Below are 15859 nucleotides of genomic sequence, written 5' to 3' on the forward strand. Positions count from 1 at the left end.
TACAAAAAAAAGGGGAACTTAAATAGGGGTCCTTTCCTATATAAATATTTAAGTCTTCATCCTATTAAGTTTAAAAACTTATCTTTTCATCCTCAAATTCAAATAAATCCTATACTACCATTTCTCTCTCCTAATTTTTATAATCTTTCACTCTCCTTATCTTTCCTAATTTATCTCATTCTTTCTCCTATCTTTCTTTTTTTTCTCCTAAATCTACTCTCTCCAATTTTCTCTTGGCTAAAATTTAAAAACAATATTTAAAAATAAAACTAACATCTACCAAACTTGAAAACTTGAAAATGATTAATATTCGTAGACAAAAATTTGTCATGAATATACGAAACTACATTAAACTAAAATCATGACAAAATTTGGAGAAATCGAAACACACATATTGAAATTATGACAAAATTTGTAAAATCACCATGAAATTAAACAGAAAACATCATGAAAACATATCGTAAAATTGTGCCAACGAAACAACACCTAAACCAAAATAATGACAAAATTCAGAAAAAACCGAAACACACATACCGAAAATATGACAAAATTTGTGAAATCATCATAAGACATAAACAATCACGAACACGAATCGTAAAATCATCCTGATGAAGCTACAGTAAATATTCAATAGAAATCGTGACAAAATTTGGAGAAATCAAAACACATGCATCGAAATCATAATAAAAAGTAGTGTCAGCAACTCAAGTGAAATCGTTTGCCAGCAGACGACTTGTGAACTCGTTCGCCGGCAGTAAGTTATTAAAAAACATAGAAAATGTCGGCTACCACATCACCACCATATGTCGATATCTTTCCCTTTGGTTGGCCACGGGAACCAAACGAGTTGATTACTGGAAAAGTGAAAGTAATCCTCTCAGGAGGAGGTTTTTGTGAGTCCTTGATAAACGCCACCCACTGCCCGGCGAACAGAGAAGCCACGTGCCGTCGGGATCCATACCCAGTAGCATATTTTGGAAGCCCAGTTGCCTGAGAGAGAGGGGTTAATGGGTAAGTGGAAAAGAAACGGTTTTAAATGGGATATGCATAATCCCCTGTAATTGTGGGGATTGGAAGCCTACCTCCTTGTATATCCCGTACAATATATATTACAAATATAGATATTAATAGATATTAATTATTAACTAATAGCCAATTGCATATGGGACAAAATGATAATTTGAGGATGTGAACATAAGTATTCAAACTCATTAGGATGAACACCTAAATAAGTCTTCTAAATAGGATGCCTATTTAATTTCTTCAAAAAAAATATTTTTTTTCCCTAATTTAAGGCAAGCCAAGCTACCATGTTAAAAGACAAAATTACCCGTATAGATTTCGTCTTTCAAATTTCTTTTGGATGTCTTGAGTTGAGGTTATTTAGGTCCTACTTTGCTTAGTCAAGAATAATAGGCTTTTCAACGGTATCTTAAATATTTTGGGTTCTCCTTTGCTTAATGAAGAAGAAAAGGCTTTTGGGGGGGGTGGGGTATTTTAGGTCCTACTTTGCTTAGATAAGAAGAAAAGGCTTTTTTCTAGGATAATTTAGATATTTAAAGTTCTTTTTTGCTTAGTCAATAAGAAAAGATTTTTCGAGGGTATTTTATATATTTTAGGTCATACTTTGCTTAGTCAGTAAGAAAAAGTTTTCCATTGGCATTTTAGGTATTGTAGACCCCTCTTTGCTTTGTTAAGAAGAAATTTTTTTATACATCTTCTCAATCTAACTATTAGAAATAAAAAAAATCCTTATCTCTCTCTCTCCTCTTAGATTTCCTCCGATCCCTCTGTAATTCAGATGAAGATAGACGCATCAATTTCTCAATTGTAGATTCTTACACACAAAGAAAGACACAACTATGTGGTCAGATTCTCTTAGATTTCATAACCCTAGACTATGATTTTGTTAGAACTTCTTCAAATTATAAGTATTTTGAGTGGTCTATTCTTTCTGGGGTTTTCTAATTGTTTTATTTTTATGATTCTATCTTTTTCAATATGATAGTTTGTTGTATGCTCTCAGCAAACCGAGCTCTAATTTTGTCTGATATTTAGAGAAAGGCTCTCTTATGGCAAGGTTTTACAGTTATTTTCCACAACACATAGATGAAAAAGCCTCATTATTCGTACAATTTTAGAACCTAATCCATGAGTTTATCTTGATTATTGTTGCTATTGTTTGAGAAGGAATTTATATTTTAATCCAAATACTTATTTATTTGATCTGTGTTTATGCAATGTTTAATTTGTTTTGGAGGAGTTAGAAATACCATTCCTTATAATCCCGTTTTTTTAAACAAGGTTGAGCTATTTGTGACTTTTTTCAGTTTTAGTGCATATGTTGGATTAATCTATGAAATTACAATAACCTTAATTAATTATTTGAGTCTACAAAATTAAAAATATTTCGGTATTCCAAAATAGTGTTCTTTATGTTATTTTTTCCGTTCAAGAACTTCTTTTGCATTGCTTATAAAATACTATCTTTTTTTATTTTTGTAAAAATGACCTTTCATTCAATTACTTACTCTTACGACTTTTTTATTTTCGTAACTAAATCTTAATTTGAACTATCTTACATAAATGAACAATTACACCAACGAACACACACACACACACAGTGCAAAGCACGTAGAATTACACTAGTTTGAGTAAAAATAAAAGGAAAAACTTCATTTGATATTGTGTGCTCTAATTAGTAAACTTAAACCGAAGCACAAAATACGAGTAAAAACTTTATTAATGGCATAGTCGTAAATATAAGGTTGTGAAATTTGCTTTCAAAATTTGAGCAAGGGTTTGTCTAAATATATTTGAATTTAAATTCAAATAAAACTCAAATTTGATATAAGTTTGAGTGGGGGTGGAGGAGCCTTTTAACAATTTTTACTCAAATTTTGAGTTTGAGTCAATAAAAGAGTAAGAAGTGAGAGCATTAATATTTCATACCTTGACTCATTTTAAGACCCGAATTTAAAACTAGGGCAAAACCCACAAAAAATCCTCTCACATCTTCGATCCAAACCCTTCACCATTTAGGGTTTTACCAATTTCTTTCCACAAATTTGAGACAACCCAAGTCTCTCCCCATTTTTCCCCCAATATTCCAATGGCTCATTTCATGCCATTATGAGAGCATGACGTCGGCTTTCTCAAGATTGGATACCTGCAACTTTTCTCTCTTTCACATGGCCGTCGCTACCAGAATGAGTTCCTACAGATGAAAAAGAGAGGATAATATATGGATCAGAATTTTATGGGTGGTGGTAAGCGGTAGACTATTTGGGTGGTTAGCGGTGGGTCGAGTTCTTCTTCTTCTTCATAGCAGTCAGTCACTCTCGACCCCAAATTAAATGTGTTCCCTTCTACTATTTATATTATTGCCATTGAATACTTAAACAAATAATATATTTAGGTAAAAAATCATTTTGCCATTGGAGTGAGCCTCACTTAAAATGGATTTTGACCCAAATTTGGGTCAAGGCAGGAATCCTTCGCCAAATCCTTACTCAAACTCAAATTTGAGCAAAAAAAACCCTGAATCCACCTCCACTCCTTACCCAAACCCATATCAAATTTGGATTTTACTCAAAATTTTCATCAAATTTGGTTTGAACTCAAATCCTTCACCGATTTTCAGGTGGTGGTTGCTAGTGCTAGTCGGCGATTCCCTGCTTTGTCGACCTCGGCCATTGTTCGATCCCTGAGCAACCCCGCGATCCTCTTCCACAACTTCGACGTGTCTTATTTTAAACTTGGATTCAAGTGGGTAAGTATGTTTTCATCGTAGAAAAAGAATAATCAGAAGCTCTTGACTTGAAAAGCTCCTACCAGAGAGAGAGAGACCTGAGGTGATGGGTGTAGGGATGGCAATCCCGGCCGCTCCGCCCCATTCCCCGCCCCAAATGGGTTGGGGATTCAGGAATTTTTTGGGGATCGGGTAGGGGATGGGGATAATTTTTTAAAAAAAATGGGGAACGGGTAAGGGATGGGTACCCGCCCCGCCCCGTTTGTGTGTGTGTGTATATCTATATATAATAAATAAGTTATATACATAAATAAAAATTATATAGGAGTACTATATATACATAAGTGAGGAAGAAAGAAAGAAACTAAATCTCACTGTCAATTAACATAGAAGTAATTAAATTCGCTTACCACGGATAGAAGATTAATAGAAAGAAGAGCTCAAATCGATAGTTCTAGTCAGATAAATATTGTTCACGTCGGAAACTCATGAAATAGTGTCTTGTTGAGAGACTAAGAAACAAAGCTTCAAAGAGCTCTGCGTGTGTTATTTGTTCTTGGCGTCTTGCTGCAGGAGGGATACCAGATTAAGAATATCGATTTTGCTTGTGGTTGGATTCCCGATTTCCCACGGGGATCCCCGTTCCCCATTTGGGGAGGGGATGAAGAGTAAAAATAATTCCCTTGTGGGGATCGGGGAGGGGATAGGGATGGATTTGGATTCGGGGATCGGGGACGGGGATAGTGGTATCCACCCCCTACCCACCCCATTGCCAACCCTAAATGGGTGGCAGCGGCAGTGATGGTGGTGAATGGATGAGATTTGAGTAAAATATGGGTTCATGAGTGGAAGCCTTTGTACCAAATTAAGTTTTTACAGGGTTAAAGTGCTAGTTTTTTCATCAGGACACCAAAGTGCAAAAGTTTCATACTTGAGGGGTGTTTCACGTACTAACTTTACAGTTTTACCCCCCGCTCGGTCGTCATTTTCGCTTGGGAATTAAGCTGACAATCCACGCTTCCTTGTTCGAGCTTGTAACAATGGCGGAGAAATTGGCACCCGAGAAACGTCACGACTTCTTCCACGGCGGTACGTCGTCGTCGTTACCCTCTCTCTCTGTCTCCCTCTTGCTCTCTCGTTTCTTTCTTCAATCTGCTTGCTCAATGCCAGACTATTCAGCTCATAACATATATCCAAGCCCTAGATATTTGTGGGTTTTTGTGAATTCCAGTACTTGCTTTCTTTGCATTCAACGGCGTTTACGTTTGTTGTTTCAGGTCAGAAGGTTTTCGAGTGGGATCAAACCCTCGAGGAGGTCAACATCTACATCACTCTACCTCCTAACGTCCCCACGAAGCTCTTCCACTGCAAGATTCAGCCTAAACACGTCGAAGTTGGCATCAAAGGCAATCCTCCTTACCTCAACGTACGTAACCTCTCACTGCACACATTTGTACATGTTTTCCTTCCTCAGTTGAGACGAATTTATACTTATTTTCCGTGTCTGCGTTGTTTTATAACAGCATGATCTCAGCAGCTCCGTTAAAACAGATTGTTCGTTTTGGACTATAGGTACGCATCTATGTCTCCTTTCTGAACTTATTGCATTGCATAACTTGCAGTTTTGGTCAATATTATGACGGGGACAAGATGTCGTTGCGTAAAATTAAGAGTTTTTTCCTTTCTAGTTTGTTTAGTTGATGGTTGAGGGAGTGTAAACCAATCTTGATTAATACCTTTATAGATATTATCGGCGTTTAGCAATGTTCTAAAAGTCGCTAGACTCTAGTTAGGTGGTTGGCCACCTTCGAGCGATTAATAATTAATCAGTGCATATTAAGTAGTAATTGGCGATTAATTGTCAGTTGGACCTAATCGGATAGGCCCCGCCAACGATTAATCTCCAATTAATTCCTTATTTAAGAACACTGGCATTTAGAGAGGTGTATATGCTCTATTTATTGTTTGGCTTCTTTTGGTCTCTTTCGTACATGGGTGGTCTCCTCCCCGATGCCTTTTCAATTTATTATTTCTTGTAAAAAAAAGGGTCTCTTTTTTGGTCAATTGTTGCAATTGGGTGCTGGAATTTAGGTGTTTATTTAACAAAGGATGATAACGTATAGCTGTTGATTTGGTGGATGTTTAATTGTTCTTTTTTTGTTGTGTGGCAGAGGATGATATCATGCACATAACATTACAGAAGAGGGACAAAGGCCAGACGTGGGCCTCGCCTATACTGGGTCAGGGCCAGCTCGATCCTTATGCTACAGATCTTGAGCAGAAGCGCCTTATGCTTCAGAGATTTCAAGAGGAGGTCAGTCAAAGTTGTTGGTAGTTTAATGATGAATTTTTCTTCACGTTTGTTATCTAGTCCCCCATTTTGTTGATTCCTGCTTCTGGATTGCCAGAATAAGATATTCTTGTTACCAGCCTTTGCTAAGACATGACTAGAATCGGTCAGTGATACTTTTAGCTGATGTGAGTTGGGGGGGCTAACAGAAAGTTATAGATTTGGACAGTGTGAGAACATTCTTGGAATGTTCTTCTTAAGCATAATTCCTATTCTGATTTGGTCTGAATCTTTTGGATGTCTTTTATTTTCAATGGTCCCATTATCACTTTACATGTCAGTTCCATGCAGAATTTTACTGTCTTGATTCCGAAAAGGGTAGTTATCTCTATGCAATGGCTCAGATGAGGCATGGTGAAATCTTCCATCTTGAACTGCCCCATCGGGATTTTCTCTTAACATGTTGAGCCCTTCAAATTAAGGAGCAAGGACACTGTTCCGATTCATATAAGCTAAATATTGGAAAGGATATCTCTATTATAGGATAACAATACAGATTCATGAATAGCGCATAGCAAAGCCGCTCCTGATAATCTAAAATGCTAAAAAGATAAATATGGAGAAATGGGATTAGTTTGAGGACATGTCATTAGATAAGATAGCTCGCTTTCCTCCTCAAGAACAAAGGAACCCTGGAAACTGGAACCAGTCTTATACATCACTAAAATATTCTTCAAGGTGATGTCCACAAACACCTTTATGAGTTGGAATGTTTCTGTTGTAATCTAGTATTGAGATCTTTAGCAGAAGGTAACTTAGGGTATCTCACAATGGCATAACCAAAATTGGATAATCAAAACTTGCCACCTCATCTTTTGGTTATCCATTTAAGGGTTGCTAAGATTAACAGTGAAGTCCCATGAATTATACTAATCAGAAACTCATTTTTAGTAGAGAGAGTGATGTAGGACAAAAATGGAGAATTTTTGTATTTTATTTTTATTGTTTAGAATAAGATTTTGACTAGGAATATTTTTGTTTAGGTTAGAATTATTAACCTTTCGTATTTAGTTTGATTTTGATTTCTACCTTTATTAGGATTCTTGGTCTACAAGAATTAGGATTTTATTTTAATTAATTTGGAAATATCTTTTCTTTAATGCCGCTTGTTTTGGCATGATTTAGGATTTCTAGGGTTAGGGTCTTATAAAAAGGGCTGTAACCTATTCAATTATTGACTTTTTATCAATAATATTCAAAGATTTCTCTATTCTTCTTGTGGATTCAAGAATTGCTCGTGGTACGAGTACCTATCTCGTTTAGATTAGTATGCAACTAATCTCTTCATGAATTCCGCTATGCCAGAGAGATAGAGAGAGTTAGGAACAAATGTAAGTCGATGGGTCCATTGGTAGTGATGTGAGACAGTGGTCCCCATTAAATTTGGCTATCCAAAGAAAAAAGGTTGCTAGTTTTTGTTATCCAAATACCAAAGTTTAGTTATTGGTTAAGGGGTTGGGTGGCTAAGTTTGGTTATACCATCGTGAGCTATATTTTGGACCAACATTGCTAACTTTAGAAACCTTTTTTTTTGTTTTTTGGTTATGTCATTGAGGACACTCTTATGCAAGCATATTGTATGGTCAGTTCAGTTTTAGTTAGAGGGTGATCTTCAAATGTGGTGTTGTAATGGTTTTTGGTCACAGGATTTTGCCGGATCTTTCGGAGTGACACATGTTATATATTGGCTAAGACAAGATATTTTAAGCATTCCTTGGCGACATAGCAAGTATTCCATCGCACCTGACATGATGTCTAATGGGTTGGCGGCGTTGGCCATTGGAAGGGAAGTTGCAGTTCAACCTTTGTATTGATTGTTTTCCTGACTTGGGATGAACCGCCAAGAACCGTCGAGATGCTTTGTCTTTGAAATTATCACAGAACACTAACAAAAGGTTGAATGTTTTCTTTGTTGCTTTAGACTATTAGGATGGCTAGAGTATTGGTGTTGGTTTAGTTGTTGATCAATTAGAAATCATACGTCTCAGGCACTTTTGGTCACTCTAAGTACTGGCATTGCCGTTTGTGTAGTGTAAGGGTGACTGGACTAAAAATGAGGGCCCTGCTTGTTGTTTTGCATGTATAATAGTGCAGAGGCAAGTTGATAAATATTTGAGAATTTCCTAGTAAAAATCTAATAAGGATCATTATGATACTTTGAAATAGTAGGCAATGAAGGTGAATATAGTGAAAGCAAAGATATAGCTGTGTTCCTGACCTCCTAGGCTCCTATAGAGTATCTGTATTTTGGGGGATTCAGAAATCATTATCTATAGTTTGATTGTCATGATGTTTGCTTTTGAAATTTTTAAGACTTAAGAGGTCATATGATTGCGCGGAACTAGTTTAGTTGGCTTGACTGGCGTTCCTTGGAGCCAGCTGGAATAACATATCACACCACTAATGTGAGCATTGGTTGGGGTTCAGTTGCATTAGTTGGTGTAGTTGGATTATAATACGAATCAAATCTTTTTCGGCGGAGGATATATTACAGGTGCAGGTAGTAGAAGAAACACAAGCTAGAAAATCTGCCATTGGTTGGTGGATATATATGTTCTAAAAACCTGTCTCTCAACGTTTCTAAAATCACGATCACTATCAGTCTCTCTGTTTTTTTTTGGATATTTTATATGTTGCTTTGGTTCCTAGTTACCATTTCTGCCTTTCGTAGCCATCGGCAGTATGGGTAAAATCAGTTTTAGATAGAAAAATCTTAATTTTGATGGCCAGGCGGTTTGGAAGTTTCAACTTCAACTTAACAATTAATTATTTGGTTAGGCGGAATACCATTTTAATTGTTGTCAGTAGGCGGAATACCATTTTAATTGTTGTCAGACCTATTACATGCATCTCACTGCCTCTGACCCTCTTGTGTCTATTGTTGCTGTTGCTATATGCAGAACCCAGGATTTGACTTCTCACAAGCCCAGTTCAGTGGAAACTGCCCTGATCCAAGGACATTCATGGGCGGGATCAGATCTGATTGACAAACTCTGTATGTTGGAATCGACATTGACGTTGATCTTTATCTTAGCCCTTTGATATGTATACTGTTATCTGACCTTGTACTTGTATGTGGTGTCCTCTTTTCGCAAAGCTTTGTAATTTACATAAATTGTGCGGTGCTTGTATGACATGACCCTAGTTTCTTGTAATCTAATGACAAATCTCATTTCTTGTCTAGAATGCCTTCATCTGGGGAATTGCTCGACAATTATAGGCTAGATTGATTGATTACTTCATACTCCACGTAAAACAAGGAGTACTATTCAAAAACTGTTCTGATTCGGATAGAGTCAAGATGCCACTTTTGACCGATTCCTGACCCAATCTTGTAACCGATAAGTGGTCGCCACAAAATGGTTGCAATTTAAGCTGCAACGCCTAAGTGTGCTTCCATTTTACCACCATTAGCCTTTCATAGATATGTTCGAGTATGGACGATACATTTAGGGTCCTTTATGTTGCTCTGCTGGTGGCTTGCTTTGTTGTTTGTTGCGATGTCCCCCCCCCCCCCCCCCCTCCTCCTTTTGGAGATCTAAACCAACTAACCAAGTGGCAGCGGTTGGGTACAGTTGCCACTCTATTACTTGCAGGTCATTGCTCTCTCCTTTGGTCAGGCCGTATAATTCCTAAACCGCGAGTCATATTTAGATTTGGAAGCAATTATGTTTTCACATTGTATGCGTGGTAAGAGCTCGAGACACGACACGACACGAAAATTCCAGTCATTTTTAGATTCGGAAGCAATCATATCGTCAACTTGTACGGCTGGAAGGATGGGTTCTCTGGACATGACGTTGAAATTCTACTCGTGCAGAAGTTATACATGAATTCGCTACGCAATTAGGAGCCATCTCGTTGGGTGTTAAGTTATGAAAGTGGAACGCTCTAAATTTCTACTCACAAATTATGTTCTATGAAATTCGTGTTTATATTTGCAGTGCTCATCTGAAACTTCTCTCTCATATTTAGGGATAAATTTGAAAGCTGTACATGTTGTGGGGAGGAGGAGGAGGGATCGCTGCCTCTCGAATCTCCGAAGACCAAGTGGTATATGCCTCTATTACAAAAAGAACGCTTTTACAATGTTTCTGTATACATATCCTGTAGCGTATCGAACTGGGTGTATAATAATTCATACACCCAACTGCTATACCTAATACTGTGACGAGCTTCCGGTTGCAGAATCTCCTTTGGATAACCCTGTAAAAACCGGAACCGGAATGGGGGATGCTGCTTAAGCAGCACCCTGCTTGAGCGGTACAGAGCGGCTGATCCGGCCGCTCATCTCGGCAATCGACGGCTCGGATCTTAACCAAGCAATGGACGGTTCAGATTTGTACATGACTGGAAAACTACCCTGTTCGGTTTTGGAATATCCCTGTGTTTAGTTGACTTCCTCTTTACTTCACTCTTTGTTGATGATGGAGAATCCTGTAATACCTCGGGAATCCGTTTTTGGAAGCCGAAACCTGCACAGACGGCACCGGCCAGATGTGAGAAAACATTTGTTTGAAGAGAAACTACACCCAAGTAATACTCCCTTGGGCTTTCGTAGGAGTAACATGCAAAGAACTGGTAGTAATTAAAGAGCATAAACTCTGGTACTAGATAAGATCGATTTGCAAGAAATTTATTCGGTGCATTTTGCTTTGGGGTGTGAATTAATCAAATCAACGTAACGGAACTTTTGGTCGGCCCCGCATCTGCTGCTTATTGAGTAAAAATATGGACAGTGATTTTCGCACTCCTCGAAGTAAAGTACTCCTCAGTTAAAAATAATAATAATCAAAAATCAAACAGAGTAGATTGAAAAAAATATTCAATTTTGGGGGACAGAGTAGATTGAAAAAGAATTCCATCTTGGGGGGCAAAGTGTGGCTCAAAGTCAAATGGCACATGGAGTGGGGGCGGAACACCAGAGATTAGGACGGCACCTCCCGTGAAAGGTCCCTTGAACCTTCCCATAGGAATATCATAAATACACCCTAAAATTTGGAGTATTTGAATTGTGTAGTTATGGGGCTGCAAATAAACCGAGCAGCTCGTGAGCTCATGAGCCGAGTTCGAGCTTGAGTTTTTGATTCGTTCAGTAAACGAGCCGAGCAAGCTCAATTCATTAAGAAAGGCTTGGCTCGACTCGACTAGAAAGACTCGTTTGATAAATGTCTAACCTCGACTCATCAAGAGTTCGACTTGTTAAGAGTTCGAGCTCAAATTTTTGACTCATTTAGTAAATAAACCGAGCTCGAATTTGACAAAGCTCGGCTCGACTCGTTTGCAGCCCTACTAGTAGGGCTGCAAACGATCCGAGCCGCTCGCGAGCGGCTCGGAGCTCGGCTCGATAACGGCTCGGCTCGGCTCGGTTCAAGACAAAAACGAGCCGAGCTCGAGCTCGAGTCCTGAGCTCGTTTCATAAACGAGCCGAGCTCGAGCTAGTCGAAACTCGGCTCGAATTGGCTCGCGAGCTCGATTATATAATATATTTATATATATATTTATATATATATATTTTTACATATTTATATTTATTTATATATATATTTATATATATTTGTTTCATAAACGAGCCGAACGAGCCGAGCTCGAGCTCCGAAAATACCTATCGAGCCGAGCTCGAGCTCGAGTTCTGCAGCTCGTCACGAGCTCGAGCCGAGCTCGAGCTCATTGTTTTTGAGGCGAGCCGAGCCCGAACATGCCGAAACTCGGCTCGGCTCGGCTCGATTGCACCCCTACCTACTAGTACCCCATAATTTAAGCACTAATAAATGAATTTTTTTGAAATGCTTCTTTTGCAGAAATTACCACTCCTACCCTTTTCCCCGGAAAGTGATCGTTATAGTTTGAATGTTTCTAAAAAAAGCCGCCTTCTAGAAGAAGCATAGGATCCAGTCATTAAGCCGAATGTCAAAACCAAAAATTGTGGCAGTGGGGCCACCAACTTGCAGGGTCTAAATTTTCCCATTTGAAACTTTTTGTGCATGATCTACCTATGCGATAGTATCTCACAAACGAATACATGATACAAACGTGGTACAATCGTCTCCAAGTACGATCAAAGTTACGTTATTCGGATTTACGACGTTTAGCTAGTTAAAATTTTGTAATTTTCAAATGAAAGTTATGAGTTTGAAACTTAAGGCGGTGTTTTTTCGATGAATTGGGTGTGTTAGAAAAAAAATTTGGGAAAAAATTACGCACACCCTCTCGAGGAAACGAATAAAGTTTTATATCATCCACATTACCAATACTATTACTTCATTGTTAGAGTGGAATTACTATATGCTCCTTAACTCATTAGGTGAATTGAGAGAGAGAGAGAGATTTGACTTACAGCTTCAATATCGATTTTGTAAATGAGGAGCTTCCTTCTCTCTCTGCAACTAGTTCTGTATGCGACAACAACGTGGCCTACGCCCAAAACCAACGAGCAGGCGAACAAAGCCACCTCCATAGCTCCGCGGTGCACTCCTCGATCGATACTCGGAGGTCCAAACACAAATGAAGCCTTGAACGACACGAAAACCAACGAAGCCACAGAAAACAGAGTCGTGATGCCCAGATACGGTCCCCTTGAAAGACTTGGTCCATCGCAGAAACTATACACACCTATAATTAAGAAAAGAAACACATGAGAAATCAATGTCCCTAAAGAAATTCTGTATACAACGTACTAAAATGATATGTCTATGTCAATGTCAGGGTTAATTGATGTGCACGTGAGCTAGCTTTAACACCTGATTGTAAAAAAAATTTGCAAGCCAATTTTGTCGAGTACTTTGATCTGAAATGAAGAATTCAAGACAATCCAATTCAATATTGAATGGTTTTGTAAAATTATTTGTTTGCGTAGTTATTAAGGGACAAGTGGTGTCATTTTGACCCCAATGTTACACCGGTTATATTTTGCATTCAATATTTCCTATTTCGACCTCACCGATAAACTCTTAATTCTTCCCAAGTTGCTATTTATAAAAATAATTTAGAACCGTACGAATAAAAAAATTCTAACTCCGTCACTGCTGGCATGACACTACTCGAAATGAGCAAAATTCTATATATATATATATATATAAAACAGGGTGTTTGTCAAAACTTTTAAATTGGAAAAAAGTTGATTTTTAAAAGTAGATTTGGAACTTGGTATTCTATCGATAGGAATCAACTTTCGAACATTGGCACATAATTCAGGTGGTTTGAACTTACATAGTATGACGGCTGATCTGATGAGGGAAATGAGAGGTATATCGATGAGAGAGAATCGAAAATCGTAATTCCTCAAGACAGTCACGTAAGAGGGCGGCGGATTGGGGGAGAGAGAGCCGGCGGAGAGGAGGGCGGAGGGGAGGAGAGCGTCGGCGATCGCGACGATCACCGGAGCCGAGAACACCAGGAGAGAGATCAACATGGTGAACAAGAAGAAGAGAGTCTTCACCCCTCTCACCACTCTTGTGGGTTTTCCTTCTTTTGAGGAACCCATCTCTTGTTTCTCTGTTGTGGCAAAATTGTGTCTGTAAAACAGATTGAAATTTGAAGGGATTGGTTTGTAAAACAGAGTGTAAAGGAAAAAGGATTCAAAATTGTGTCTGTAAAACAGATTGAAATTTGAAGGGATTGGTTCGTATAACAGAGTGTAAAGGGAAAAGGGTTGAAAGGATTGGGGAAGAGAGAGAGAGAGAGAGAGAGAGAGAGAGAGAGAGGATGCAGGCCGAGGTGAGGTTTATGGGTTCGGCCGGACTTTTGTATCGAGCAAGTGTAAAGGGAAAAGGATTGGTTCGTAAAACAGAGTGTAAAGGGAAAAGGGTTGAAAGGATTGGGGAAGAGAGAGAGAGAGAGAGAGAGAGAGAGAGAGAGAGGCGGAGGTGAGGTTTATGGGTTCGGCCGGACTTTTGTATCGAGCAATTGACTACGAATTCTACACGGGGAAGGTATGGGTCAGGTCAAATATAGGAAGCTCCCTTGCTAGCCCCCTACCTCTTCTCTCTGTCTCTCTCTCTCGTGTGGTAACGGCAATACCTAATCAACTTCTTAAAACGAGAATCAACAGATGTTTATTTTAATCTCTATAAGATAAATCAAGATTCTAGTGGGCAATTGACAGTTGGGTATTGGATTGGATGTATTGTATATTGGTCAAAGCCAATGTTGCTAAGGAAAACCCTCACCTAATTTTCTTAACAATTATATTTTATGAAATTATAATTATGTCATCTTTTTTATTGTTTTTAGATTAGATGTACCCAAAATGTATAGAAGAGTGATAAAAAAATTTAAATGATGATGACTAAGAAACAAAAAAGAATACGAAACCGTATATATATGGCTTTTCCATCTCAAAAACTCGTTTTCGAAAACACAACCGACCACATTTTATTTTTAGAAGTTTTGTTTTGGAAAAGTTATATTTCAGGCATACCAGAATTTTCGCACTTTTTTCAAAATCGTTTGCATAAAAAATGAATAAGAGATGAAAATAAGAATGACAGTTCTTTAAAGATATCGTTTCTAAATGGCGTTCCACAAAAATAATTTTGACAACTACGACTGGATACGATCACTATTTTGCTGTGATTGTAATCGGCTAAGGGGCCGGGTGCTTGCCTGCCCCTTATTTCATTTTCCATTTTCTCTTCTTTTTTCAGTGTTTGGGAGCCAATTCTGAAACAGATTATGCCGAAATGCATTGTCTACAAGTATATTATTTGCATGTTATTATCGAAATCCTTTTATTTTCCCAACAATCTAAAATTATAAAATCTATCAATTAATCGAGAAATTAAAAATAATTAACTCCCAAACACCCGCTGAGTAAATTAAAAATAATTAACTCCCAAACACCCGCTGAGTGCAGTGACGATTTCGAAATAACGGGTCATATTGACGAGACTTTCTCATCATTTTGCATTATTTCCCCTTTATATTGCTGATCTGTTGCAAATGATCATGCACCATATGATTCCAGAAGGGCAGGGACCATGAGACAAAATTTGAATTTTTCTGGCGTGACCATAAATATATACTCCCTCAACGGTTAGGTGATTCAAATGTTTAGATAATGTCTTGTCATTTCAATTTTCTTTGTAATCAAACCGATTTTGGTGGAGCAGACTGATTAGGGCCATGTGATCACATGCAAAATTTTGTCCTTTTTATAGAATCTCTAGTTTTTATTTATAGAATTCCTTTGCTCCAAATAGATTGTCTAGTCTGCAAAATGAGAATTAAAATATTATGTACTTTTATAAAAATAAAAATAAAATTGATATCTAGTAACTAGCAAAAAATTATATTTTCCTTACAAAAATGCATTATTTTTAAGTTCTCGTTTTGTGTATCGGACAATCTTTTTGGAACGGAGTTGGGAACATTTACTAGCAAATTTTGGGTCTGGGTATAGTACCGTTATATACAATGTTACTTTTATTTTGAAGGAGTATTTACATAATATCTTATTATATATTCTTAGTTTAAGCGTGAAAGAATTTGGTGGTGATATATATTATCCTAACCGGCACCAATATTCGAATTGCAACGAGATTCTATACAGCTAGTTTAATGCAGTAAAATAATGAGAAATTTACAAGAATAAAAATCCAATAGTGGTTTCAAGGTGGATGCAGCCATTGCCAAAATTTGGCATCCAAAAGTGTTTTCCCTGTCAAGTTTTGGCACTGCCTCTCTGGTTGGTAATTCTATTTTAGAACCAAACAATTTCCAGCGACCCCGATTCCGGTGAGGTTTGGCCATCTTCCGGC

The 15859-nt window shown here is 37.9% G+C and overlaps 2 protein-coding genes and 1 long non-coding RNA gene across 3 annotated transcripts; 2 read left to right on the forward strand and 1 right to left on the reverse strand.

Moving 5' to 3' along the window:
- The first annotated feature begins 4681 nt into the window (after window positions 1-4681).
- On the forward strand, window positions 4682-9284 carry LOC131300192 (uncharacterized). Its single transcript, XM_058325915.1, has 5 exons — window positions 4682-4840; window positions 5029-5177; window positions 5275-5323; window positions 5923-6065; window positions 9002-9284. Exons 1-5 carry the CDS (start codon window positions 4792-4794, stop codon window positions 9086-9088), a joined length of 477 nt encoding a protein of 158 aa, XP_058181898.1. The 5' UTR covers window positions 4682-4791; the 3' UTR covers window positions 9089-9284.
- Window positions 9285-10051: 767 nt separating this feature from the next.
- On the reverse strand, window positions 10052-13708 carry LOC131300186 (uncharacterized). Its single transcript, XM_058325906.1, has 3 exons — window positions 13311-13708; window positions 12439-12713; window positions 10052-10576 (listed from the first exon to the last, which is right to left on the reverse strand). The coding sequence occupies exons 1-3, from the start codon at window positions 13582-13584 to the stop codon at window positions 10508-10510; spliced, it is 618 nt and encodes a 205-aa protein (XP_058181889.1). The 5' UTR covers window positions 13585-13708; the 3' UTR covers window positions 10052-10507.
- On the forward strand, window positions 13537-14092 carry LOC131300204 (uncharacterized). The gene is made up of 3 exons (XR_009190885.1): window positions 13537-13660; window positions 13702-13817; window positions 13967-14092. It is a non-coding gene; the product is annotated as an uncharacterized LOC131300204 (long non-coding RNA).
- The last annotated feature ends 1767 nt before the right edge of the window (window positions 14093-15859 follow it).

Source organism: Rhododendron vialii, chromosome 9a (assembly GCF_030253575.1).
Source record: "Rhododendron vialii isolate Sample 1 chromosome 9a, ASM3025357v1".
Taxonomy (NCBI): domain Eukaryota; kingdom Viridiplantae; phylum Streptophyta; class Magnoliopsida; order Ericales; family Ericaceae; genus Rhododendron; species Rhododendron vialii.